The sequence below is a fragment of the Thalassophryne amazonica genome, chromosome 21 (assembly GCF_902500255.1).
Source record: "Thalassophryne amazonica chromosome 21, fThaAma1.1, whole genome shotgun sequence".
Lineage (NCBI taxonomy): Eukaryota > Metazoa > Chordata > Actinopteri > Batrachoidiformes > Batrachoididae > Thalassophryne > Thalassophryne amazonica.
Window position 1 is genome coordinate 39656782 of NC_047123.1, and position 26367 is coordinate 39683148.

General features: G+C 42.4%; 1 protein-coding gene across 4 annotated transcripts; it reads left to right on the forward strand.

Moving 5' to 3' along the window:
* The first annotated feature begins 118 nt into the window (after positions 1-118).
* LOC117503275 (beta-taxilin-like) lies at positions 119-15743 on the forward strand. 4 transcript variants are annotated; one of them, XM_034162487.1, is made up of 12 exons: positions 119-214; positions 2101-2323; positions 3984-4053; positions 6336-6421; positions 7072-7221; positions 7343-7537; positions 9100-9219; positions 9326-9400; positions 12192-12284; positions 13488-13583; positions 14365-14910; positions 15041-15291. In XM_034162487.1, exons 2-12 carry the CDS (start codon positions 2108-2110, stop codon positions 15164-15166), a joined length of 1773 nt encoding a protein of 590 aa, XP_034018378.1. In that variant the 5' UTR covers positions 119-214; positions 2101-2107; the 3' UTR covers positions 15167-15291. The 4 variants fall into 4 exon arrangements, with proteins under 4 accessions (XP_034018378.1, XP_034018376.1, XP_034018375.1 ...); XM_034162485.1 differs by having other exon boundaries at positions 6336-6425; positions 7076-7221; positions 14365-15743; XM_034162484.1 differs by having other exon boundaries at positions 14365-15743.
* Positions 15744-26367: the final 10624 nt, after the last annotated feature.

A 26367-nucleotide genomic window follows, 5' to 3' on the forward strand; every position in this document is an offset into this window, starting at 1 on the left:
ATTTTGCATGAAGGTGCACATTGTGTTGTAAATTCATCTGTGACGTCATAAAGCAGGTAAAAGGTGAAAAGCAGTGAGCACTTATTAAAGGCACCGGCCTTTCTGCACGCTGTCAGGTGTCCTCACATTACTGAGCGCGAGCCTGTCGGGTTATTTTGGGGCTCAGCTGTTGCTGCTTCCGTCAGAACACACACAAGCTACTTCACAGGTCTTGGTAAGACAATTTCCTTTTCTCTACACAGATAATAATTAACACTTTTATAGTTCTTCCACCTCTGAGATTCATTCCTTTTCCACACCTTTGAACCAGAAAAGTAAAGTTTGAATTGTAGCAGTTAGTTCAAGCTGAAATAACGAGTTAACTAATCTGTTAAATGACAGACATATAACTAAAGTAATAAACCATTTTAAATAATCAAATAAACTCTTACGGCTTCTCAAATGTGACGATTTGCTTCTTTTTCCAAAGTTAAAACTCCTCTACGTTTAAACCTGATGCTCACCAAAGCAGTTTGTTTGGTTGCAGGATATCAAAAAAACTCATTTCAGATTTTCTGTCAAAGATTTGCTTCCAGACTCATTTTGAATCAAACTGTTTTAAATCAAACTGGTTTTATACTCATGTCAAAAACCATTAAAATGATGTTCACGGTTCTACAAGGAGAACCACAGAAGGATTTAAACTAGTTTCAACCAGATGTCTTACTTGAGTTAACCAAGATTTAACCAGTTGAATCAGACTTTTAAATCTGTATTTTTGTCAACTCTGAGAGACATTTAGCTGATGAGACTGATTGGCTAATTGACTGGTTTACTGAACTCCATCGTGTCACTGTCAATGTTTTTCTTGACTTAATTTGTGCCTCTTTAAATCTGAAGCAGTGATGAGACTCAGTGAAACATCTTTATTTCTTTGTTTTTATATGGAATTAATGCTGAATTACAAAAGTTTCAATTTGAGGACATTTTGTGAACGGTTGTCAAGACAACCTCTGTGTGAGGTGTTTTAAATAAAATCAGTATGTTTATTATTTGAGCGTTTTAATGTGTTTCATAAACAGTTTGAGAGAAAATCATTTTTCTCCCTCATTCTGACTGATGCCTTCAAATAACACAGGAATTTGCAGTGTGGTAGCAGAAAAGGCTTTGAATGTTTGTTTATTATGTTGGAAATAATTAACTGATAAATTGTTTGCAGATCGATACAGTTAAATGTGGTACTTTTGTGTGTGTACTCAGAGTTTGTGCTGAATGTCGTGTTTTATTCATCAGCTGCTCCTGAACGCCACACGGTCACTCAGTAATCTTACTGACTTCTTGGTTTGGTTGGAAACAGAACATTTGCTGTGTTTGTTTGCCGTCATGTGTGTGAAAGTGATCATGTGACGTACATTTTCGGGCAGTTACTGCTGCACTTTAGATTATATTATTTCTGCTGCTGTTTCTTTTGTTTGTTCATTGACGGTGTTGTTTGCAGCAGCAGGATGTGGTTTCTAACCATATTTGGACGGGGTTAAATTCAGCCGCAGCCCTACAGCTGTCTGCGTGACGGCGTTTGGATCAGGAGGCTAAATTTAACCCAACAGCTGATAATACTCCTCTTTCCACAACAACACGAGCAAAATGTGTATCCATCCTTTGTGTGATGACATAAACACCTGCAGTGATCATTCAGAGCTCCTCCACAAGTTCATGTTTAAAAAGCTTCTAAATGTATTTTCATTTTGAATCATCAACAAAGTGACGTCCCCGAAGCAGTGAAAAAAAAGTCTGCTGGATTTACACGACTTAAACACACACAGTAGTGTTCAGAATAATAGTAGTGCTATGTGACTAAAAAGATTAATCCAGGTTTTGAGTATATTTCTTATTGTTACATGGGAAACAAGGTACCAGTAGATTCAGTAGATTCTCACAAATCCTCACATAGTCCAATTTCATAACCTTAAGAGTGTGAATATCATGAATGCTTGGTCTTGTTGGATTTGTGAGAATCTACTGAATCGGCGCGTTCACAGTGATACTCGTGGCGGACCGTGCGGCACGTTCACACTGACATATGCGCGGCAGACTGAGGCATGTTGTGTCTCTGACCTCCAGCTCTCTGATGATGGAAACCTCGGTGAAGCCAGTCGAGGTTCTGATGCAGCCTGGTGCCACTTCCTCTTCCATGGGTGATCAGAGTCCTGACAGTCAAATGGCAGCAGCAATGGTGTCTCCACCTTTGACTTTTGGGGCCTCTGAGCCCTCTGACCCCATGAAGGAGTTCCACCAGCGACTGGAGGACATCATCAGGAGCTCAACCACCAACATTCTGGAGCAGGTACACAGAAGAGATTTGGTCTCACTTCAAACAAAATGTGTAAAATGCAACTTTTATTTTGAAGAGAATTTCTCACATTCAGTTAATAAATTATGAAACTAAAAAATAATGCTGACACATTGTTCAACACTAATTTTCTGCCTTCAAATTACTGTTGATAAATGAACGGAAAAATTTTACCTGTGGCAAAATACAATTTTATTGTTTATGTTTTATTAGTGTTGTGTTGTCACTGTTTCTCTTGTTAGCCTACAGACTTAATCATCTATATATTAAAAGCTAAGTGGCGTCTGTGTACATGTACATGTGCGTGCGTATGGCTTTGATCACGGACAAACTGGGGAGAGCTGACATTTGCCATTTGGTATATTTATGTATTTTGGGTCAAGGATGAATGCTGCAAAAACATAAATTTGATAGGACTAATATTTTTGGAGTAATTAGGAATATTAGCTAACAGCAGTGAACAATGGGCATTGATATTTACATTCTGGAAGGAACGATACCACAGGTCATTCCTCCCTGCTGCTGTCAGGGTGTACAATAACACTGTGAAATAACCACATGCAATAATATGTCCACAAATCACGTGCAATAACAACTTGTTTACAAATCCCAGCACTAGTGTCGCCTTATCACATCTAAATTCCACTTCACATATTGTAAATAAGATGCTCCTATTTTTTAATTCCAATCATGTTTATATATATATATATATATATATATATATATATATATATATATATATATATATATATATATATATATATTCTATTTCTACCTCATTTTCTTATTTTATTGTATTGTTACAAGTATTATTATTACTTATCTTTGCACACGCTGTTTGATGCACATTTTCTTCTACTCGCAATCATCTTGTGTGTTTTTTTAAGAGCTGACGTAACGTGAATTTCTCCACTGTGAGATCAATAAAGTCTTATCTCTTATATTAAAAGTGAAGTAGTGTCTGCGTATGTGCGTGATTTTATTTAGTAAGTTCAATGTAAGTACATAATATAACTGTAAATACATTAAAAATACATGGATGACACAAGAAAGTAAAACTTATTTCCATTTGTGGTCCATTTAAAAATCAAACAACAAAACACAAGTAATAATAATTATAATAATAATGTATACGTATATAACAAGAACCTAAACATTTATAAATCCATTAAAATGGTAAATTAACATTAAAAAATTATATAATTAACAAGAAATAAAAGGGTTGAGTTCTTCTAAAAACGGTTGGGGTCTAAGGTTCTAAAAACATTCTGGACTCACACACCATTCCAACTCACAATAGAAACTTTGCATAATTTATTCCCACCCTTGAAAAATGTCAGCTACTTATTTTATAAACACGACCCAATCTAGAGCCCGTGGATCCCCACGGACAACACGCTAATAACGTGAATAATATTTATACTGCAGCAGAGCTGAGTTGTGTTATGCAACACCACTAGCTAACATGACAGCGTCTCCACATTGAACAAATGGTGACTCAGCAATATGTCGACGACTCACAGCTGGCCACTGACGCGAATTTGTTTTGTCCAAGTTTCAAAATGAGAATTTTGCACAGAACGTCTGGGTTTGAACAAACAGATGATGAAATACGAGCTCTCCACTAATGAAGATGGTTTTCTTAATGTTTCAGGGCACCGCAGATGCAGAGACGGAAACGAAGGCACAGACAGTTGATGACATCACTCTTACTGTGGAGACAGGTGAAACCCACTCAAGCTAATTTAACTAAAATATGTTGGACTGTGACTGATCATGCATAATCAATCGGGTACACAGTGTTTTGTATTCCACCAACAATCAACTATGATTTCCCCATTTCATTACTGAACCTAATCAACTAACAATTTTAATAAGAATAAAAACTTCATAGTGTCCCAAGAAGTTTTGTTTTCTTTCTGAAACCTATTTAACTAAATCCTGACTCACATATCAATTTCTGCAAACCAACAAATTATAAACTTTTATCAGCTAAAATAAGGCAAAATAGTCACACATTTCTATTTATTTCTAACTATTAGATATTTAACAGCTTTTCATAAGCACATGTATCTGTGCAATAACAAAGTTTCTATTCTATGCTAACAAGTCATGCTAATTAGTCTGAGTATCACACCCAGGTAACGGTAACATTTTTATGTGATGGAAAACTTTCTGTTGAATCCAGTTGTGTCTTTCAACTTTTTGTGAACTGATCCGTTTTTGGAAGTGTTCACGTCCAGCATGATTTTCTAATAATGGATAATGGGACACGTCTTGCTAATACGATACCAGCTAGCCTCCATTTGGAACAGGTCTTAAAATTGTGGCAGTCAGTAACGGTTACTTTTTTAGACCAAGCAGAGGGAAAAAATTATGGAATCACTCAATTCTGAGGAAAAAATGATGGAATCATGAAAAACAAAAGAACGCGCCAACACATCACTAGTATTTTGTTGCACCACCTCTGGCTTTTCTAACAGCTTGCAGTCTCTGAGGCATGGACTTAATGAGTGACAAACAGTACTCTTCATCAATCTGGCTCCAACTTTCTCTGATTGCTGTTGCCAGATCAGCTTTGCAGGTTGGAGCCTTGTCATGGACCATTTTCTTCAACTTCCACCAAAGATTTTCAATTGGATTAAGATCCGGACTATTTGCAGGCCATGACATTGACCCTATGTGTCTTTTTGCAAGGAATGTTTTCACAGTTTTTGCTCTATGGCAAGATGCATTATCATCTTGAAAAATGATTTCATCATCCCCAAACATCCTTTCAATTGATGGGATAAGAAAAGTGTCCAAAATATCAACATAAACTTGTGCATTTATTGATGATGTAATGACAGCCATCTCCCCAGTGCCTTTACCTGACATGCAGCCCCATATCATCAATGACTGTGGAAATTTACATGTTCTCTTCAGGCAGTCATCTTTATAAATCTCATTGGAACGGCACCAAACAAAAGTTCCAGCATCATCACCTTGTCCAATGCAGATTCGAGATTCATCACTGAATATGACTTTCATCCAGTCATCCACAGTCCACGATTGCTTTTCCTTAGCCCATTGTAACCTTGTTTTTTTTCTGTTTAGGTGTTAATGATGGCTTTTGTTTAGTTTTTCTGTATGTAAATCCCATTTCCTTTAGGCGGTTTCTTACAGTTCGGTCACAGACGTTGACTCCAGTTTCCTCCCATTCGTTCCTCATTTGTTTTGTTGCGCATTTTTGATTTTTGAGACATATTGCTTTAAGTTTTCTGTCTTGACGCTTTGATGTCTTCCTTGGTCTACCAGTATGTTTGCCTTTAACAACCTTCCCATGTTGTTTGTATTTGGTCCAGAGTTTAGACACAGCTGACTGTGAACAACCAACATCTTTTGCAACATTGCGTGATGATTTACCCTCTTTTAAGAGTTTGATAATCCTCTCCTTTGTTTCAATTGACATCTCTCGTGTTGGAGCCATGATTCATGTCAGTCCACTTGGTGCAACAGCTCTCCAAGGTGTGATCACTCCTTTTTAGATGCAGACTAACGAGCAGATCTGATTTGATGCAGGTGTTAGTTTTTGGGATGAAAATTTACAGGGTGATTCTATAATTTATTCCTCAGAATTGAGTGAGTCCATATTTTTTTCCTCTGCTTGGTCTAAAAAAGTAACCGTTACTGACTGCCACAATCTTTTTTTCTGATTTCTTATAGTGTTTCTTAAAGCCAGAAAGTTGCCATTTGAAATGACTTTAGTTTTGTGTCATGTCTGTGATCTGCTTTTTTTTCTACAAAATTAAACAACTGAATGAACATCCTCCGAGGCCGATGATTCCATCATTTTTGCCAGGGGTTGTATATAAGAAATATCATGTTGATGAAAACTCAACCATAAAAACTCAATGTCGATGTTGGTCAGTGTTTCGCCTCCTCAGGCGAACTTGTCCAAATTAAAATAAATTTACACCTAAATATTATTTTCAACCCTTTATTGATAAGGCGTCTGTCTCCACAGAGGTGTCTGTCATGACACAAAGTCTGAACTCGTTGTCGTCCCCAGAGGAGAAATTAGAAGACCTCCTCCACAAGTACACGGAACTGGTGAGTCTTTTCCTCTGGTGTCCATATTTTCATGTACGTTATATGTCTCGCTTTGGTTTTTATACCCAAGGCTCAGCGGGAACATCAGTAATGCTTGTGTTTTTGTCTGTCTAGATCAGTGTTTCTCAAACCTAACCGATAAAAACATCTCACAGACCACCTGACTCTCCCAAAGCTCTGCTTCCTACTCAGAAAGACTACAAGCTAATATTGACAACTGTCTCCTCAGTTACATGTACACGACTATCAGACTGTCCAGTCATTTTTAAACCGTCTGAGAAACACTGAAGTTAGAATATGATGATATTTAAAATGTGGTATTTTACCAGTACACTCACCGCCCACCAGCGGTCCACGGACCACTCTTTAAGAAAGGCTGGTCAAGATCTCACAAACTGACCTTTTGATTTCCTATTTGATAAGATGTTGGACCTACAGAGTGCTTCAAACTGGTATAGATCCTGTTTATACCAGTTTAAATGACACATTAACCATCCAGGAGAAACTGTTTTTAAACTGCTCAAAATAAAATCTCAAGCTGTTTAAACCGTGTTTGAACTGGCTCAAGAAGGAGAAAAGTGTTTGGACTTGGTGGAAGTGGTGCCGCGGGGTATTCAGGGTGTTCTGATGGAAGCCTCGACTGTGTGTAGGCAACACTGCGGCACTCAGAGAAGAACCAGCGCTGTGCCCTGCAGCGGCGGGTGTCCCTCCTGACGGACGAGTGCCGCCGTGGCGCCGAGGCTCGGAAGAAGCTGGAGGCTCTGTGCCGTGAGCTGCAGACACATTACGGCGTCCTGAGGGTACGTATGACACACCCACCCACTTCACCTTTGACCTCCTGATGTAAACAGAAGGTTGTCAGAGGTTGTGCTGAGGACTTTGTGATGACAGAGAAAAGTGACTCCTGCTGGCTTCCTGCAGGAGGAGACTGTTCAGCGATGCAGGGAGGATGAGGAGAAGCGGAAGGAGATCAGCTCCCACTTCCAGAAGACCATGACTGAGATCCAGGCTCAGATCGACCAGCAAAGCACCCGGAACGCCAACCTGTGCCATGAAAACGCCAACCTGACCGAAAAACTGGAGGGCCTCATGAACCAGTGCGAGCTGAGGGAGGAGGTGAGGGGTCAGAGGTCAACACTTCCAGCACTTTTCAAAACTGCAGCATTAACCAGCAACACAAACCGGATTAAACTGGACCAGCTGCTGTAAAACTGGTCTGAACAATTTGAACTTCTTCTGAATTTGTTAACAGTTAACCAGTTTGAAATGAGTTCATTTATATTTTCAGATTTAAGACTGATGAGCTGCTTTTAACTCCATTCAAACACTTTTAATCTGGATGAAACAAGATTTGAACAGCTTTAGTTTCACTTCGAACTCAGAGTGACTTATCTTAGTGAGTTATAAACGAACTAACGCTGGATAGTTTTGTCCGTTTTAGAAAAAAATTTAATTTTCTTACACCAGTCACTGACCAGATTAAACTGGTTTCCACAATGTTAATAGTTTACACTGGATTTAAATGGCAAACTGGCTCAACCTGGTTAAAAAACAAAGTCACAGAAAGTGTGCGTGTGTTTTAATTTGACTGGAGCAGCAACAGACGAGTTAAGTGCTTTTAAAACGACATATTGGCTGATTTTCTGAACCAGCAGTGAAGTAAAACTGGGAGAATCCAGAAAAAGTTGTTGGGAAAGTGTAAGTACACGGACCCACAACAGGGGGCGCAAATGAACGGACAATGGAATAGGTCAAATAACAACACTTTACTGTTGCGAACGTGCACAACAAACACAACAGATTACACAATAGATCAGCGGTCAAATTACAAGGTGTCGTGTGGGCAGGCTCGAAGATAGGAGACGCCTGTCCAAAGCAGAACCGGAACCACACGATTTCCTCCGCCACCAGACCCCGGGAATACTGGAGCCGCCAAGTCCCGAACTCCCAGGTGGCCACTGCCTCCGCGTGTCGGACCTGGTACTGCTGGCGAGGAACAAAGAAACAATTAAACGTGGGTGCGTCTGCACCCAGCAATCTGCACGGCAGGGAAGCTACCTCCACCTCTCGTTGGAGAAAAAGTCTGTTATCACTCACAAAAATCACAAAAAAAGGCTTTCTATCAAGCAGTCAGGCTGAGAATATTACCTTTCAGGTAGAACGATATCTCGGCAAAGAGGTGGAGATGCCGTCTTGCTGATATACCGATGCAGATCAGATGAGTGGTGACAGCTGTCACAGGTGATGAGTGTCAGCTGTCACCCCGGCTGCTCCTGTGAGGCGGCAGCGCCCTCTTGTGCCTGGAGCCCGCACTCCAGGCAGGGTGCCCTCTGGTGGTGGTGGGCCAGCAGTACCTCCTCTTCAGCGGCCCACACAACAAAAGTGTTCAGTCTCAACTTGACCTGTGAAGCTGGTTTTGAAGTGTCCAGTAAACTGTTTTCTCTCCAAGTCTAAACTGGTTGACTCTTAAAATAGTTTGAACCTGTTTTAAACTGGTTTAACCAGTTCTCACCTATGTGAAGAAGGTTTTAAGATCTAAAACCCATTAGTTCAAAATCAATTAGTGCGCAGTCTGAGGACCCGCCAACCGTAAAGCTTTTTGCTGAACGTACTGATTTGAAATGATGAAAGTGTTATTTTATAAAGTTTAGTGATTTATTCATGGCGTGTGCGTTTAGAGTTTGGAGAAAATCACTCATCATCGTGACCTGCAGCACAAACTGACTGAAGCCAAACTGCAGCAGGCGAATGCGCTGCTCGCCGACGCCACGGAGAAACACAAGCGGGAGAAAGAATACGTGAGTGTGGAGACGTCTCATTCAGCAGCTTCATGATCATGATGCGTGTGTTTCTCATGCACACGCTGAGCTGGCGTGTGGTGATGACGTGTTGTCGTCTCTGTAGCTGCTCAGAGAGGCTATTGACAAAACAAAGAATTGCTTCGCTATGAAGGAGCAGGAGCTGGCCATGAAGAAGAAGGTAAAGCACACGCGTGTTGATGATGTGTGTCTCTGTTCTGTTTGACCAGTTACTGGTTCAGGCGGCTGAGTGGAAGCTGCAGGCTCAGACACTCGCAGAGCAGGGGGCAGTCATGCAGGCGCAGGTGAATACACAGAACCGAAGCAGCCAAACCACCACAAAGACAGATTTCCTCCTCAAGTCCACATTCCCTCAGTCTGACTGCAGAATGCGTCTGTTTGCATTTTAGACAAGAACAGAAATGGAACTAATTCCCTTAAGCATTCAACTTCCACTGTGATTTGGAACAAAACTCTTTTTTTCTTTTAATTGATGGATATTTAACTTTCATCACGTTCTTTCAGTTTGTTTTCTATTATGCTTAGTTTTTGCACGTGACTGAATACAGTCAGATCCATAAGTATTCGGACAGTATTTTGCTTTTGTTCTCCATCATAATGGAGTTAAAAATGAAACATTCAGCTTTAGTAAAAAATATCACATTAACCATTGAGAAATTACACACCTTTTTATATAAGGTCCCTCCATTTTTAGAGGCCATAAGTAATTGGACAAACTAAATATAAAGATTATTTTTACCTTTCACATGTTTGCTTGAGATAGTCAGGGAATGAACATGTGAATTCCATCAGTCATTACAACCCCTGGCAAAAATGATGGAATCACCGGCCTCGGAGGATGTTCATTCAGTTGTTTTGTAGAAAAAAAGCAGATCACAGACATGACACAAACCTAAAGTCATTTCAAATGGCAACTTTCTGGCTTTAAGAAACACTATAAGAAATCAGGAAAAAAAATTGTGGCAGTCAGTAACGGTTACTTTTTTAGACCAAGCAGAGGGAAAAAATATGGAATCACTCAATTCTGAGGAATAAATTATGGAATCATGAAAAACAAAAGAACGCTCCAACACATCACTAGTATTTTGTTGCACCACCTCTGGCTTTTCTAACAGCTTGCAGTCTCTGAGGCATGGACTTAATGAGTGACAAACAGTACTCTTCATCAATCTGGCTCCAACTTTCTCTGATTGCTGTTGCCAGATCAGCTTTGCAGGTTGGAGCCTTGTCATGGACCATTTTCTTCAACTTCCACCAAAGATTTTCAATTGGATTAAGATCCGGACTATTTGCAGGCCATGACATTGACCCTATGTGTCTTTTTGCAAGGAATGTTTTCACAGTTTTTGCTCTATGGCAAGATGCATTATCATCTTGAAAAATGATTTCATCATCCCCAAACATCCTTTCAATTGATGGGATAAGAAAAGTGTCCAAAATATCAACATAAACTTGTGCATTTATTGATGATGTAATGACAGCCATCTCCCCAGTGCCTTTACCTGACATGCAGCCCCATATCATCAATGACTGTGGAAATTTACATGTTCTCTTCAGGCAGTCATCTTTATAAATCTCATTGGAACGGCACCAAACAAAAGTTCCAGCATCATCACCTTGCCCAATGCAGATTCGAGATTCATCACTGAATATGACTTTCATCCAGTCATCCACAGTCCACGATTGCTTTTCCTTAGCCCATTGTAACCTTGTTTTTTTCTGTTTAGGTGTTAATGATGGCTTTCGTTTAGCTTTTCTGTATGTAAATCCCATTTCCTTTAGGCGGTTTCTTACAGTTCGGTCACAGACGTTGACTCCAGTTTCCTCCCATTCGTTCCTCATTTGTTTTGTTGCGCATTTTCGATTTTTGAGACATATTGCTTTAAGTTTTCTGTCTTGACGCTTTGATGTCTTCCTTAGTCTACCAGTATGTTTGCCTTTAACAACCTTCCCATGTTGTTTGTATTTGGTCCAGAGTTTAGACACAGCTGACTGTGAACAACCAACATCTTTTGCAACATTGCGTGATGATTTACCCTCTTTTAAGAGTTTGATAATCCTCTCCTTTGTTTCAATTGACATCTCTTGTGTTGGAGCCATGATTCATGTCAGTCCACTTGGTGCAACAGCTCTCCAAGGTGTGATCACTCCTTTTTAGATGCAGACTAACGAGCAGATCTGATTTGATGCAGGTGTTCGTTTTGGGGATGAAAATTTACAGGGTGATTCCATAATTTATTCCTCAGAATTGAGTGATTCCGTATTTTTTTTTCCCTCTGCTTGGTCTAAAAAAGTAACCGTTACTGACTGCCACAATTATTGTCATTTGAAATGACTTTAGTTTTGTGTCATGTCTGTGATCTGCTTTTTTTCTACAAAATTAAACAACTGAATGAACATCCTCCGAGGCCGGTGATTCCATAATTATTGCCAGGGGTTGTAAGAAATACAAACAGTCTGGTACTGTCTGGTAAATCTGTCTGGAGGTTCAGCTCTCACCATGCAAGGAGATGAGTGAGGAAAGCCACTAAGACACCCAGAGAACTCTGAAGGAGTTATAGGATTCTTTGTGGCTGGAGAAACTGCATCACCACTTATCCAGCTTCAAGGTGGAATGGGCAAGAATTTTCTAAAAAAAATATGACTTGAAATTTCACCTAAAGAGATTAAAGAGCTCCCTTCTGGACTAATGTGCTGGAGCCAGTTGGATCAGGACTAGAACAGAATAGAGTCTTTATTGTCATTGTACATACATACACACACACAAAATTAAAATTGTCCTCTGCATTTAACCATCCTCATTACTGGCAGACACAGTCTAACCACTAGGGGCAGTGGGCAGCCACAGTCCGGCACCCGGACTAGAATGCATTGCTGGAACCAGATGTCTTTGTTTTGTCAGATGTGACATCTTGTTTGTCCGTCACTGATATCTGTTTGTCTGTCGTCAGTTGGCCCTCTACGCTCAGAAGTTTGACGAGTTTCAGGCGACGCTGGCTAAGAGCAACGAAATCTACGTCCGCTTTAAACAGCAAATGAATGAGGTTGGTGGTGACCAAGAGTCTGGGAAACAGTTTGGTTTTTGTCTTTTTTAATGGTAAATGAAGAAATAATTTGTCAAAGTTTTATCTACTTATGTAAATAATTTAAAAATGTAGTTTCATGAATCAATGAGCTGTGGTTTGTTCACTCATGTCTCAAAGTCATTTAAAACTAATTACTTAACTGACTTATCAGTTGACTTAATTGGTCACGAATAATTGCATGATTCAGAATTTAAGATAAGATAAACTTTATTGATCTCACAGAGGAGAAATTCACGTTACGTCAGCTCTTAAAAGACACACAAGACGGGTGCAAGTAGAGGAAAATGTTCATCAAACAGCATGTGCAAGGATAAGCAATAATAATAATAATACCTGTAACAGTACAAGACATAAGAAAATGAGGTAGAAATAGAAATAGAATAACGAGCTGTCTCTGAGAAAATCATGCAGGTGGCCATGTAGGTGTCCGGATGGCCTGACTCGGATTTTGATGAAATTTTCACCAATTACCCTTCAAATAGATTGATTTGATTGAAAATATTGACTAATATATGATGAATTTCAAATTTCCCGCTCACCAGCTTTTAGGGCCAACCTAAAAGCTTCTGCCTATAAAATTCAAAAAGTGTTGATTATAGAAATGTAAGGAAAAGTACCACTGAACGGACAGTGATTTACAGAGGTTCAGGGCCTTCCTGATGATGCCTCATGCATAATTTTTCTAACCATGTGCTCAGATTTGAAAATCACTTTGTCAAAGTTGGCCATTTTTATTATATATTTTAATGTAACGGATTCTCTGAGTGTTTTGATGTCAAATTTTGAATTGACCAAAAATGGGGTAAAATTTGGTCTGATGAAAAACTAACTTCACCATGGCTAATCAATCTATTTGAAGGGTAACTGGTGAAAATTTGATCAAAATCCGAGTCGGGCCATCCGGACACCCCCGCCTGATTTTCTCAGACAGCTCGTTAAATGATGGATTTGCTTGATGTCTGCATCTGAATGCCTTCAAACATCTTTTAAACAGACATTAAGTAGTTAATCATCTGGTTACTAACTAGTCACATTAAAGCAATTTTTGTTTTGTTTTTTTTTTTAAAAGTGAGCAAACTTTGGCCTGAAGTGGATTTACTGAGACTAAATCCTGAATCTCAACATGTTTCCATCATTAGTTTTTATTTCTCCATTTTTCAGATGACTGATAAGATGAAGAGAGTTGAGAAAGAGTCAGATCTCTGGAAGATGCGGTTTGAGAACTGTAACAAAGCTCTGACTGACATGACTGAAGAGGTACTGGGTCTGTTTGTCAGCACAACATATCAAAGTTCTGAACAGATATTCTGCAGGGGCGGAGCGCTGAGTCGAAGTCATAGGTTCTAAGCTCACTCTAGGGTTCATGATTCGGGTCCATTTGTTCGTGTGATCCCCTGACTGTGATCTGGACCTTACTGATTTTCAATCCGAGACTCCAGACTTTGACTGTGCACTTAAAATAACCTCGAGTGGATTTCATCAAAACTCACAAGCAACCTCATGAACGTTTTCAAAAACAAAACACAAGATTTATGGTTATTTCAAGTTTGGCCCAATGACTGTGAAAGACGCTCAGTCAGGTAACCGGGGTCGCTGGCAAATTAAAGCTATCCAGCTTGAGTTGATGAAAAACAAATTCACACTGTTTCTGCAAGCTTTACAGTGATGTTAGTATCAAACATCAAACAGAATAAAACCCACCTCAGGGTCGGTGCTAGGCAACCCCCCCTTGAAAAATGAAGATACCTCCATTTGATCAAAAACTGTGCAGAGCTGGCACGTGCACTTTTTCAGAACATACACTGGATGGGCTGCAGTATAAAAACCTGCTACTAGGTGTCATCAAATTCTCATTCAGGCCTCTTTGTTATTTTAGTGTGTGACCCAAAGTGACCCAAAGCACACAAACATACATGAATCCGTCTTCTTGAACAGATTCCTCTTTGAACTGTGACTTTGGGATGTTTTTGGGCATTAAGTGGTTCTTGCTGTGAGGAGTCTGGCTGCGTCTTTGACTGTGTGTGTCTGTGTCCTGCAGAGAAGTGAGAAATCCAAGGAGTTTGACCTGTTCGTCCTGAAGATCCAGAAGCTAGAGAAGCTGTGTCGAACGCTGCAAGATGAGAGACAAGGACTTTACAACAAGATCAAAGATGTTCGCCAGGCAACATTCCCAACTAAAGTCATCACCGAGGCTGCCGGGACATCGCTCCTTTTCCCAACCCCAGAGGTGCAGGAGCTCCAGGATGAGGACTCAGTCCTAACGGAGGACATGGCCCGTCTCAAGGAGGAGCAGGCCAAGCTGCAGCTGTTTGCTGCCTCATTACTTGACACTTCCATCGACAATGAGGTTGAGGACGAAGTACACCTGGATGAAGACATCATGGCCTCTGCATTCATCCAGTTCAAAAGCAAACCTTCATCAGTGGATCGTCCTCCTGAAGAAGCAGGAGAAACCAAATCAGAAACAGCAGACTCTGTTCCAGCCCAGGATGGTCAGAAACCAGATGGGTCCAGATCAGAAGAACACTCTGAATCCACATCAAAACATGAAGCACCATCAGTGGAAATCAGTGAGACTGAGGAGGTCCAGCAGCCGGTATCTGTACCAGATCCTGTCAAAGCTGATCCACAGACAGACCCAGAGCCGCCCCCAGAGAAGACCGTACTCCAAGAGCCTGAGGACACACCAGAGGTCCAAGCTGACAACGTGAAAGTCCAGCAGCCAGTATCTGTACCAGATCCTGTCAAAGCTGATCCACAGACAGACCCAGAACAACCCCCAGAGAAGACCGTACTCCAAGAGCCTGAGGACATATCAGAGGTCCAAGCTGACAACGTGAAAGTCCAGCAGCCGGTATCTGTACCAGATCCTGTCAAAGCTGATCCACAGACAGACCCAGAACCGCCCCCAGAGAAGACCGTGCTCCAAGAGCCTGAGGACACATCAGAGGTCCAAGCTGACAACGTGAAAGTCCAGCAGCCGGTATCTGTACCAGATCCTGTCAAAGTTGATCCACAGGCAGACCCAGAACTATCAGCAGAGAAGACAGTTCTCAGAGAACCTGAAGACACACCAGAGGTTCAGCAGCTGCTACCCGATTCAAGTCAGGTATCAGAGGAAACGCCAAAACATGGAGCCAACAAAGCTGCCACTTCCTTGGAAAAGCCAGTGCAGAAGAAAAAGAAGAAGAGGAGCCCAAAGGCAGCGAGTTAAGCACAGACTGGTTTCAACTGACAGTGTTTGATTGAAAATCTAAATATTCGTAAAAGTTTGAATGCTTGTTTATTTGTTTTAAATCAACGTGCAGTTTCTGTTTATGGGAGAATTAAAGCAGATGCACAATGATGATGTCATAAAGACCACAACTATTCAGATTTTACTTTTAAAAAGGAGACTGACTTGAAAAGTGTTTCTCAACAAAACTGAAAATAAAACAAACTTGACTTCTGGTAGTTTTTCTTTTGGACATTTAGTAACAAACAAAACAGCCGAAACTTTATGTATTTTTTAAAACATTACTGGGTTTGTGCAGAAGTTTCAACTTAAAGCTTCCCTCAATTCCAATCAGACTCAATGTTCCCTCAAAGAAATCTTATTGATCTGCTGAACTGCTAAAAATGAAATCTATTGTATGGAGTATGCAGTAATTTATCAAAGCAAACAAAGCACAGCAAGAACAACAACTATGTATAAGTCTATTTCCCAAAAGCTTGCATTATTAACAGTATCCATTTTTGTAATGTCTATAAATGTCATCAACGGTCTTCAATAGATGTAGTAAACGTTTATTCACCTCTGATTGACCAGTGTTTGTTTTCCAGGAATATCAGAGTTTTGTCAGGGTCGATGTTAGAATGCTTGGCATCTGCAGAAGGACGTGGCCCAAACATTCCTCCTGCTGTGGAGTAAAACAATGAAAAGCAGAGGTTTCAGCGAGGACACAAAGATAGGATTTGGATACAACGTTTTAAAAGCTCCACATTCATGCCTAATTAGCGTGTAGTACAGCATCGTGACCAACAGATGGCACGATTTCCCTCCACAGCACCCTGCAGTACTGACGTAAAGGCACCAGATGGTGTCAGTATTGTGCAATAAATACTTCAAATTGTCAGGTCTGAAGGGCGGAATAGGCTGGACGCAAATGCAGGACTCTGACAACAAGCTCTGTAAGACACAGCAGTTTACTGAAACAGTAAACGAGGTTCAGTACACGGAAAGGCAGTCCAACAAGAGTGATACAAACAGAAACATCAGGCAGTAGGCGTGGTCGAGGATACAGGCAGGTAGTCGTAACACACGTGAAGCAGGCAGGACAAGAATACAATATAGAGCTGGAGAGTAGGCACAAGGCGCAACAATCTGGCGAAGAAATGAGGCAAACAAAGGAGCTTATGTACACCCAGGTGATGAGGTACAGATTGAGAGCAGGTGTGTGTGGAACGCCCCAGAAAGAAGGAGTGGCCAGGGAGAAGGACACACACAACCAGAAAACACAGACAACAGAGAAAGTGACAGACAGATCCAGACAGGAAAAACCCCCCAGCAAGAGACAAAACAATATAAGCAAACCAAAACCAGCAAACAGGACCCAAAGCCTGACAGTACCCCCCCCCCTCAAGGGCCGACCCCCGACGGCCCAGGAGCCGCAGGATGAGCCGCATGAAAGGCACAAATAAGACCGGGGTCCAACACAAAACAGGAGGGAACCCAGGACCGCTCCTCGGGACCGTAACCCTCCCAGTCCACCAAATACTGGAGACCGCGACCCCGGCGGCGCGAAGCAAGCAACCGGCGAACCGTAAAAAACGGACCCCCGTCCACCCACTGGGCGGGAGGAGGGGGAACGGCCGGAGGGCACAGCGGACTGGACCGATAAGGCTTAACCTGGCTAACATGAAACGTGGGGTGGATGCGCATGGAAGCAGGTAACCGAAAACAAACCGAAACAGGATTGATGACTTTAGTTATGGGGAAGGGACCAACGAACCTGGGCGCCAATTTACGAGGAACCCCACAGAGCGGGAGGTGACGCGTCGACAACCACACCTTCTGACCAACAGTATAGGCCGGAGCATCCGTCTGCCTGCAATCGGCAGCAGCTTTATAAAGAGCCAAAGAACGGACGAGCGCCCGCCGAGCCCGCTCCCAGGTCCGTTGGCACCGAACGATCAAACTGAGGGCAGACGGAACCGGAGATTGCAGATCAGCGGGGGTAAACAAAGAAGGTTGATGACCGAAAACCACGTGAAAAGGCGAATACCCAGAAGAATCTGACGGTAAACTGTTATGTGCTAATTCAATCCATGACAATTGTAAGGACCAGGTGGATGGATGTTGTGAGCACAAAATATGCAAACCTTTCTCCAATTCCTGATTACACCGTTCTGACTGACCGTTTGCCTGCGGATGGTACCCGGAAGTGAGACTGGAGGTGGCCCCTAGGAGACGGCAGAATTCCCTCCAAAATCCCAAGATGAACTGTGGACCTCGGTCGGAGACTATGTCCTGTGGAAACCCATGGAGACGAAAAACATGTTGGAGCATTAGTTCTGCTAACTCCTTGGCAGAAGGCAATTTCGGCAAAGGCACAAAATGACACATTTTGGAAAACCTATCAACAACAGTGAGAATTACTGTGTGTCCCCTTGAAGGGGGTAGTCCAGTAACAAAGTCCAGGGAGATATGAGTCCAGGGCTGTCTAGGAATTGACAGACGCAGTAATGACCCAGAAGGAGGACGAGTGGAGGACTTGTGCATGGCACAAGCCTGACAGGCATTAACAAATTCAGTAACATCCCTACTCATACAAGGCCACCAGAACCACTGTTGGAGAATAAACAGTCTTTTTAATACCTGGATGGCAGGAAAAGCGACTGCTATGGCCCCACTCGATAACTGCCCCCCTAAGAGGAACCGGAACAAACAATCGACAGGACATTCGGTAGGTATGGTTTCATTCTCAAGTGAGGCCTTTATGCGTGATTCAATGTCCCAAGTGATCGCAGAAACAAAGCATGTGGATGGAAAAATATTACCGGGATCTGTTGGAGCATTGGGGTCATCAAACTGTCTGGACAAGGCGTCTGGTTTACCATTCTTTGACCCGGGCCGGTAAGTGATCACAAAGTTGAATCGGCTGAAAAATATTGCCCAGCGAGCCTGGCGAGCGTTTAGTCGCTTTGCGGAACGTAAATAAGCCAAATTCTTATGATCAGTGTAGACTAAGAATGGTATCTGTGCCCCCTCAAGCCAGTATCGCCACTCCTCCAAGGCCACCTTGACCGCAAGCAGCTCCTGATCGCCGATGCAATAATTACATTCTGCGGCAGACAACTTACGGGAAAGAAAGGTACACGGATGTAATCGTTTGTCTGTGGGACACATCTGAGACAGAATTGCTCCCAGGCCTACATTGGATGCATCAACCTCAACAACGAACTGCCGTGCGGGGTCAGGAAGGAGTAGCACTGGGGCGGTAGTGAACCGTTGCTTTAGGATCTTAAAGGCCTCGTCACATTCCGGTGTCCACTTGAACACACGTAGCGATGACGTTACATTATGAAGTGGCGCAGCGACCGAACTGAAATTTCGGATGAACTTGCGATAGAAATTTGCAAATCCCAAAAACCTCTGAACTTCTTTACGGCAACTGGGCACCGCCCAATCACGTACTGCAGCCACCTTTTCAGGATCCATCTGAATCTTGCCCTCCGAAATAACAAAACCCAGAAAGGATACAGTAGGCTTATGGAATTCACATTTCTCCGCTTTGACATACAATCCGTTCCTTAAAAGGGTTTGTAACACAGTCCGTACATGCCGGGTGTGCGTTTCTAGGTCAGGGGAGAAAACCAGTATATCATCTAGATATACGAACACGAACGTATTCAAGAACTCCCATAGTACATTGTTAACTAGGTTCTGGAAGAGAGCCGGCGCGTTAGTAAGCTCAAATGGCGTCACCAAATACTCGCAGTGACCGGAGGGGGTGTTAAACGCCGTCTTCCATTCGTCCCCCTCTCTAATCCTGACCAAATGATAAGCATTATGGAGATCTAATTTGGTGAATACTTTAGCCCCCTCCAGTGATTCAAAAGTGGATGACATCAAAGGTAAGGGATAACGGTTCTTCACAGTTATGTCATTTAACCCTCGATAATCTATGCAAGGCCGAAGCATCTTATCCTTTTTCTCCACAAAAAAAAATCCTGCCCCTGCAGGGGACGATGAGGGCCGTATTAATCCTGCGTCCAACGATTCCTGTATGTATGCCTGCATGGCGGGACGTTCAGGGGTGGACAGCGAGTATAATTTCCGTCGGGGAGGACTGGCCCCAGGCAACAAGTCAATGGCGCAATCGTACATACGATGAGGTGGGAGTGATTTAGCGTTAGATTTACTAAACACTGTTGCAAGGTCATGATAACAAGGCGGGACCCCGGCCAGGTCCCTCTGAACGAGCGTAGGCATTAGCTTATGGCTGATTAAACATCTTCCGGGGCACGAAGGCCCCAATCCAGTTATCGTACCCTTAGCCCAATCGAAATTGGGACTGTGCCATTGCAGCCAGGGATGTCCCAGAATGATGGAGTGAGTCATTTTATCCAGCACTAAAAAACTGATTGTTTCCACAAGGTTCTCATTGATAATTAGTCGGACGGACTGAGTGCGATGAGTGATTCTCCCAAGCTCATGTCCATCCACCGCCCTGACTGCCAGAGGTTGTGAGATGGAAAACAATTTAAGGTGCAAGGACTTGGCGAGGGAGAGTAATATTAAATTGGCATCAGACCCAGAATCTACGAGGGCATGCACCATTTCTGAATTGTGATCAGATTGCAATTGAGCAGGAATATAATTCTGCAAATTACAAGAAAAAATAGAGCTGTGACTCACCCGTACTAAGGCCTGAGGTCTTCAGAAGCACCCCTGACTGGACAACAAGCATTCAAATGACCTGATTTACCGCAATAGAAACACAGTCCCTCATCACGTCTCCGCTGTTGTTCCTCCTGCAACAGATGCATGCGTCCGTGCTGCGTCGGCTCGTTAGTCCCAGGCCGTTTGACGTCGGAGTGAAGAGCCGTGGCGGGATTCGGGTGCGAGGCGAAGGCGCGGGGGCAGACGAGGCGGCTCACGGCGAGATCGTTCCGCCAAATGTCGGTCGATCCAGATTGCCAGTGCGATCAACTAGTCCAACTCCTCGGGTAATTCGGCGGCGATCAGCTTATCACGAATCTCGGCGGACAGTCCCTGGAAGAACACATCCTGAAGTGCAGCTGGATTCCACTCGCTCTTGGTGGCCAGGATGCGGAAGTCCACAGCGTAATCCGCCACTCGGCGAGTGCCCTGCTTGAGCCTCAGTAGGGAGCGCGCCGCCTCGTGTCCCGGCGGTGTGTGCTGGAATATCTGCTCGAGCGCCGCGGTGAAAGCTTGAAAGGAGGAGCAAGATGGCGACTGATGGCGACTGACGGCTCCACTCCGCAGTAGCCCACGCTGCAGCCCGGCCCGACAAATGGGAGATCAAGTATGCTATCTTCGTCCGATCGGACGGGAATATACAGGGCATCAGTTCAAAATGCAACTCACATTGCGTGATAAAGGGCATGACGTCACCAGTTTCCCTGGAGAATCGTTCAGGGCGGGAAAGATGAGTACAGATGGCTGCTTCCGGTGCAATGGTCGTCATGGCGGCGGGCGGAAGTGGCACCGGGGAGCAGGTGTTGCTTCTTGCTGGGTCCGGGCTGGCCTGAATAGGAAGTTTTGACAGGAGCTGTTCAAACTGGGAGCTCACGGACGTCATGAAAGCATCCTGTCGCTGAGCTAAGTCACCAAGACCGGTGCTAAGAGCGGTGAGCTGATCCTCTTGTTGGGCAAGTTGCTTACTGTGGTGACGTACCGCAAGCTGGAAAGTCGTAGAGTCCGCTGCGTCCATTGTTGGCCAGATTCTTCTGTCAGGTCTGAAGGGTGGAATAGGCTGGATGCAAATGCAGGACTCTGACAACAAGCTCTGTAAGACACAGCAGTTTACTGAAACAGTAAACGCGGTTCGGTACACGGAAAGGCAGTCCAACAAGAGTGATACAAACAGAAACATCAGGCAGTAGGCGTGGTCGAGGATAAAGGCAGGTAGTCGTAACACACGTGAAGCAGGCAGGACAAGAATACAATACAGAGCTGGAGAGTAGGCACAAGGCGCAACAATCTGGCGAAGAAATGAGGCAAACAAAGGAGCTTATGTACACCCAGGTGATGAGGTACAGATTGAGAGCAGGTGTGTGTGGAACGCCCCAAAAAGAAGGAGTGGCAAGGGAGAAGGACACACCCACAACCAGAAAACACACAGACAACAGAGAAAGCGACAGACAGATCCAGACAGGAAAAACCCCCCAGCAAGAGACAAAACAATATAAGCAAACCAAAACCAGCAAACAGGACCCAAAGCCTGACACAAATCTTTGTTCTTCCTGAGAAAGAACTAACTGAACAGCAGTGGGTGTCATTATCACACTGCAGCTCCTCAAACTCCGTCTGAAGGGGTTTGAAGCTCAGCCCGCTTCTTTACTGAGGGACTGGAAGGACGGAAGAATATATACGAGGTCATATGTAAAAACATATGAATCAAATCCATATATTATTTGCATAAAATAAAAAGGTCGGATACTTTTCTCACAGACCTCGTACATCAAACAATTTAGACACCTGATCTTGTCTCCTAACTACGAGATCAGCGGTCTTTTTTTAATCCAGTGAATGCAATACGCTTCCGTAACAACACAGTCCAATGTACTGGGAAACATTTATTATGCTTATTTTTAATGAGAAATGCCATTTATCGTGCGTCTGCCGCCAAGCACGTGCATTTGTTTGTCCCGATGCCTTCCCATCAGCCCCTGTGTGCCCCAGATGCTGAAGTGGCTTCTTCTCAACATTTTAATTAGTACTTGTGTCACCGAACAAGAAAACAGCAGCGTAGCAGAGAAGCTTGAATCTTCGAATGGGCTGGGTTGCTTGATTTAAAAAAATAACTGACCTTGCAGACAATATCGCCACATACATACCCATCCATCAGATGCCTCCATTACGGTAAAGTGAAATGATTTATTCTGAAATGTCGGTCTTCTCTCATCCCTGAGCATACAGTTTCAGCCACATCAATGAATGGAACCACACTGCCATCTAGTGGATATCCAGTGTGCGTGAGTGTGTATTTGTGAATCAGTAGGCATTTGTTTGTGGATCTGTGGATTTCGCGAAAAGAATGTCTCAAAATTACGTCACAGAGGAAAGCGATGATTGCATGTAATTGGTGATCCACAAATGCTGAAACTCAATTCACAAATACAATTTCCAGTTTTACAAATGTAATTTTTTTTTTTTTACAAATTAAGTTTTCTATTTGCAAATACATTATTTGCAAAGACCAATTTACAAGTTACAAATATGAAATTTGCATTTGTGGATATCTGAACACATTTGCAAATAAATTATTATTTGTAGATCACCCTGTGTGCATGTACAAATATTAATGAGACCATTTTAACCCCATACTGTCTGACCCTTGTCGAGAAGAATAAACAGAAGCTTCTCTACTATGGAAACCACCTGGACAACTGAGAGCCTACACAGAAACAGCAGCAGGTTCCCACTGAGACGTGTCTTCTAAACATCCACTCTATGTCAAAGTCCACAAAACTATCCACCCAATTTGAACTGAAATGTTCCATCATCCACTCGGAACTTTAAAAATCTCAGTTCTTCATGTCTGAAACGATGTGGACCTTCAAGAATTTTTTTGACACCGTCTTTGCCATAAACTACAATTAATTTAAAAAAGTAACTTTTCAAAGTAACTGTGGCAACACTGGTTGTAACTGATTCCACTGCCAAAAGTAAAAAGATCATTTAAAAGGGGTGACCGCCACCAAACTCAAACATTTTTCAAACGGCCTCAACGGGCAAATAAACTATTACATACCGGGTTTTTGTGTGTGTTTTTCTGGTCCACTGCTGCTCCCGACACCAGAACCAGAACCGCTCGGTGATGACTCATCAAAATCCTCTTCAAATTCACCAAACAATTGCTACAAATTTCCACATGAACTCGCTTTAAAAAAAAAAAAAAGACATTTTCTTACTCTTCTAAACTTCACTGTTAAATAGTGTTAAATGCTGTGTCTTTCATAAACGTTTCGGTGAAGTTATTAAAATGTGTGCAGCAGATGAATCACTTGATTTCACTCTTTCGTGATCAAATATCTGTGGACAAGAAAATTCACTCGGACAAAAAAAAAAAAAAAAGAAACTTCCACCAACAGAGGAACAATCATTTTTCATCATTTAATTTCATTATATTAAACAATAACTTTAAGAAAATTGGCAGGGTGCAGATTTTAAGGTCTTTTGCACACGACCTCTTATTTATCTGCTGTGATTTGTTTTGTTTCCTTTCTTTTTTGTCACATTTACAGATTGTGTGACTTTCTGCTTCATGGCAACCGTCGGTCCGCCGCGTATGAAACATTTATTAAGCCCATGCAAATCCAAACATAAGGCAGGTGGAACTCGAAACATAATTTAAATTTCTTATGCTAATAACAACAAAGGGCTCGTGCTGCAAAAATATAAATGAGTGAGTGAGTAAATTTGTGACGTGTGCGCCACCTGCCTGTCAGCTGTCAAAGGTCCAGTTCTGTTGCAGCCACATGCAGGAGGACACAGAGGTGTGGAAAAGTGAAGAATGGCACATGTTGGGGATGTGGAGACAGCGAGCAACCTGCTGACATTCAGAAACTCACAAATGAGTTCAGAATTTCATATGAAAAGAACAGACCAGATGAAAATAACAGTCCAGGTGAAAAGAACAGTCCAGATGAAAAGTACAGTCCAGGTGAAAAGAACAGTCCAGATGAAAAGAACAGTCCAGGTGAAAAGTACAGTCCAGATGAAAAGAACAGTCCAGGTGAAAAGAACAGTCCAGGTGAAAAGTACAGTCCAGGTGAAAAGAACAGTCCAGATGAAAAGAACAGACCAGGTGAAAAGAACAGTCCAGGTGAAAAGTACAGTCCAGGTGAAAAGAACAGTCCAGATGAAAAGAACAGTCCAGATGAAAAGAACAGACCAGGTGAAAAGTACAGTCCAGGTGAAAAGTACAGTCCAGGTGAAAAGAACAGTCCAAATGAAAAGAACAGTCCAGGTGAAAAGAACAGTCCAGATGAAAAGAACAGTCCAGGTGAAAAGAACAGTCCAGATGAAAAGAACAGACCAGGTGAAAAGTACAGTCCAGGTGAAAAGTACAGTCCAGATGAAAAGAACAGTCCAGGTGAAAAGAACAGTCCAGATGAAAAGAACAGACCAGGTGAAAAGTACAGTCCAGATGAAAAGAACAGACCAGGTGAAAAGTACAGTCCAGGTGAAAAGTACAGACCAAATGAAAAGAACAGTCCAGGTGAAAAGAACAAACCAAATGAAAAGAACAGTCCAGGTGAAAAGAACAGTCCAGATGAAAAGAACAGACCAGATGAAAAGAACAGACCAGGTGAAAAGAACAGACCAGGTGAAAAGAACAGACCAGGTGAAAAGAAGTCCAGATGAAAAGAACAGTCCAGATGAAAAGAACAGACCAGATGAAAAGAACAGACCAGATGAAAAGAACAGTCCAGGTGAAAAGAACAGACCAGGTGAAAAGAACAGACCAGATGAAAAGAACAGTCCAGGTGAAAAGAACAGACCAGGTGAAAAGAAGTCCAGATGAAAAGAACAGTCCAGATGAAAAGAACAGACCAGGTGAAAAGAAGTCCAGATGAAAAGAACAGTCCAGATGAAAAGAACAGACCAGATGAAAAGACCAGATGAAAAGAACAGTCCAGGTGAAAAGAACAGACCAGATGAAAAGACCAGATGAAAAGAACAGTCCAGGTGAAAAGAACAGACCAGATGAAAAGAACAGTCCAGGTGAAAAGAACAGACCAGGTGAAAAGAAGTCCAGATGAAAAGAACAGTCCAGATGAAAAGAACAGACCAGGTGAAAAGAAGTCCAGATGAAAAGAACAGTCCAGGTGAAAAGAACAGACCAGGTGAAAAGAAGTCCAGATGAAAAGAACAGTCCAGATGAAAAGAACAGACCAGATGAAAAGACCAGATGAAAAGAACAGACCAGATGAAAAGAACAGACCAGATGAAAAGAACAGTCCAGAGTGTCTGATGAATGTCACACTCATGGGAGATTCAACAAAAACACACTCCTGCTGTCTAAACTGGACTTTTCTTTATTTGTGGTTGTTGAAGTTGGCAAAATAATTATGATCTGAATTAAAAAGTGATTATTGGGAAGAATAGTTGTTCCCCGCCGCACCACCTAGTGGGAGTAATTGATTAAGTTGCAAGCTGAGTCAGCATCTGTGACTTTTTTTTTTGTTTGTTTGTTTTTTTGGTTGGGTTTGGGGGGGGGGGGGGGGGTGAACTAAATTTATTCTATTGACAGACTCAGAAAGTACTTACCGGGACCAGCACACAGTTTCTGTGTTAACAGCACAAAATGAACCAAATTTGCCAGCTCCAAAAATGAACCTTATTCAAAACCAGCACATAATTACAGCTATTTTAAAAGTCACTCACACAGTCAGCTTTCATTTCTACTCATTTATCTGAATTGCAGTATATTTGTGGACACTAGCTGCCCACACACTCCAATATTTAAAATATGTCCATGATGCATCAAAGGCAGTGTGATGTTGGGTGATGTGTTCTGGATCCATCCTCAAAGCATTTTCAGATCCCTCTGAGTGCATGTCAGAAGACTATTAGTATATATTGTTGTTGTGTTGCCAGTTACTCAGTTTCTCCTGTTTTTATGCTTCCACAATGCTTGTTTTCTTTCTTTTGTCTTTTTTTGTCCATTTTAATCGTAACGGAGTCGTTCAGTGGATCTGCAGAAATTTACATCTGTAACATCTGAAAAACATCGACAAATTCGGCTGGGATGGTTTAGGTTCTGATGGATCTGGGTGAGGATCAGAGAACCTCCTGTTTCACCCC

Bases quoted from the DNA above. Each gene is read 5' to 3' on its own strand.
- LOC117503275 (XM_034162485.1), top strand. From the start codon at position 2,108: ATGATGGAAACCTCGGTGAAGCCAGTCGAGGTTCTGATGCAGCCTGGT. The intron at 7,222-7,342 runs GTACGTATGACA...GGCTTCCTGCAG, and splicing joins CACATTACGGCGTCCTGAGG to GAGGAGACTGTTCAGCGATG. The intron at 13,584-14,364 runs GTACTGGGTCTG...TGTGTCCTGCAG, and splicing joins TGACTGACATGACTGAAGAG to AGAAGTGAGAAATCCAAGGA.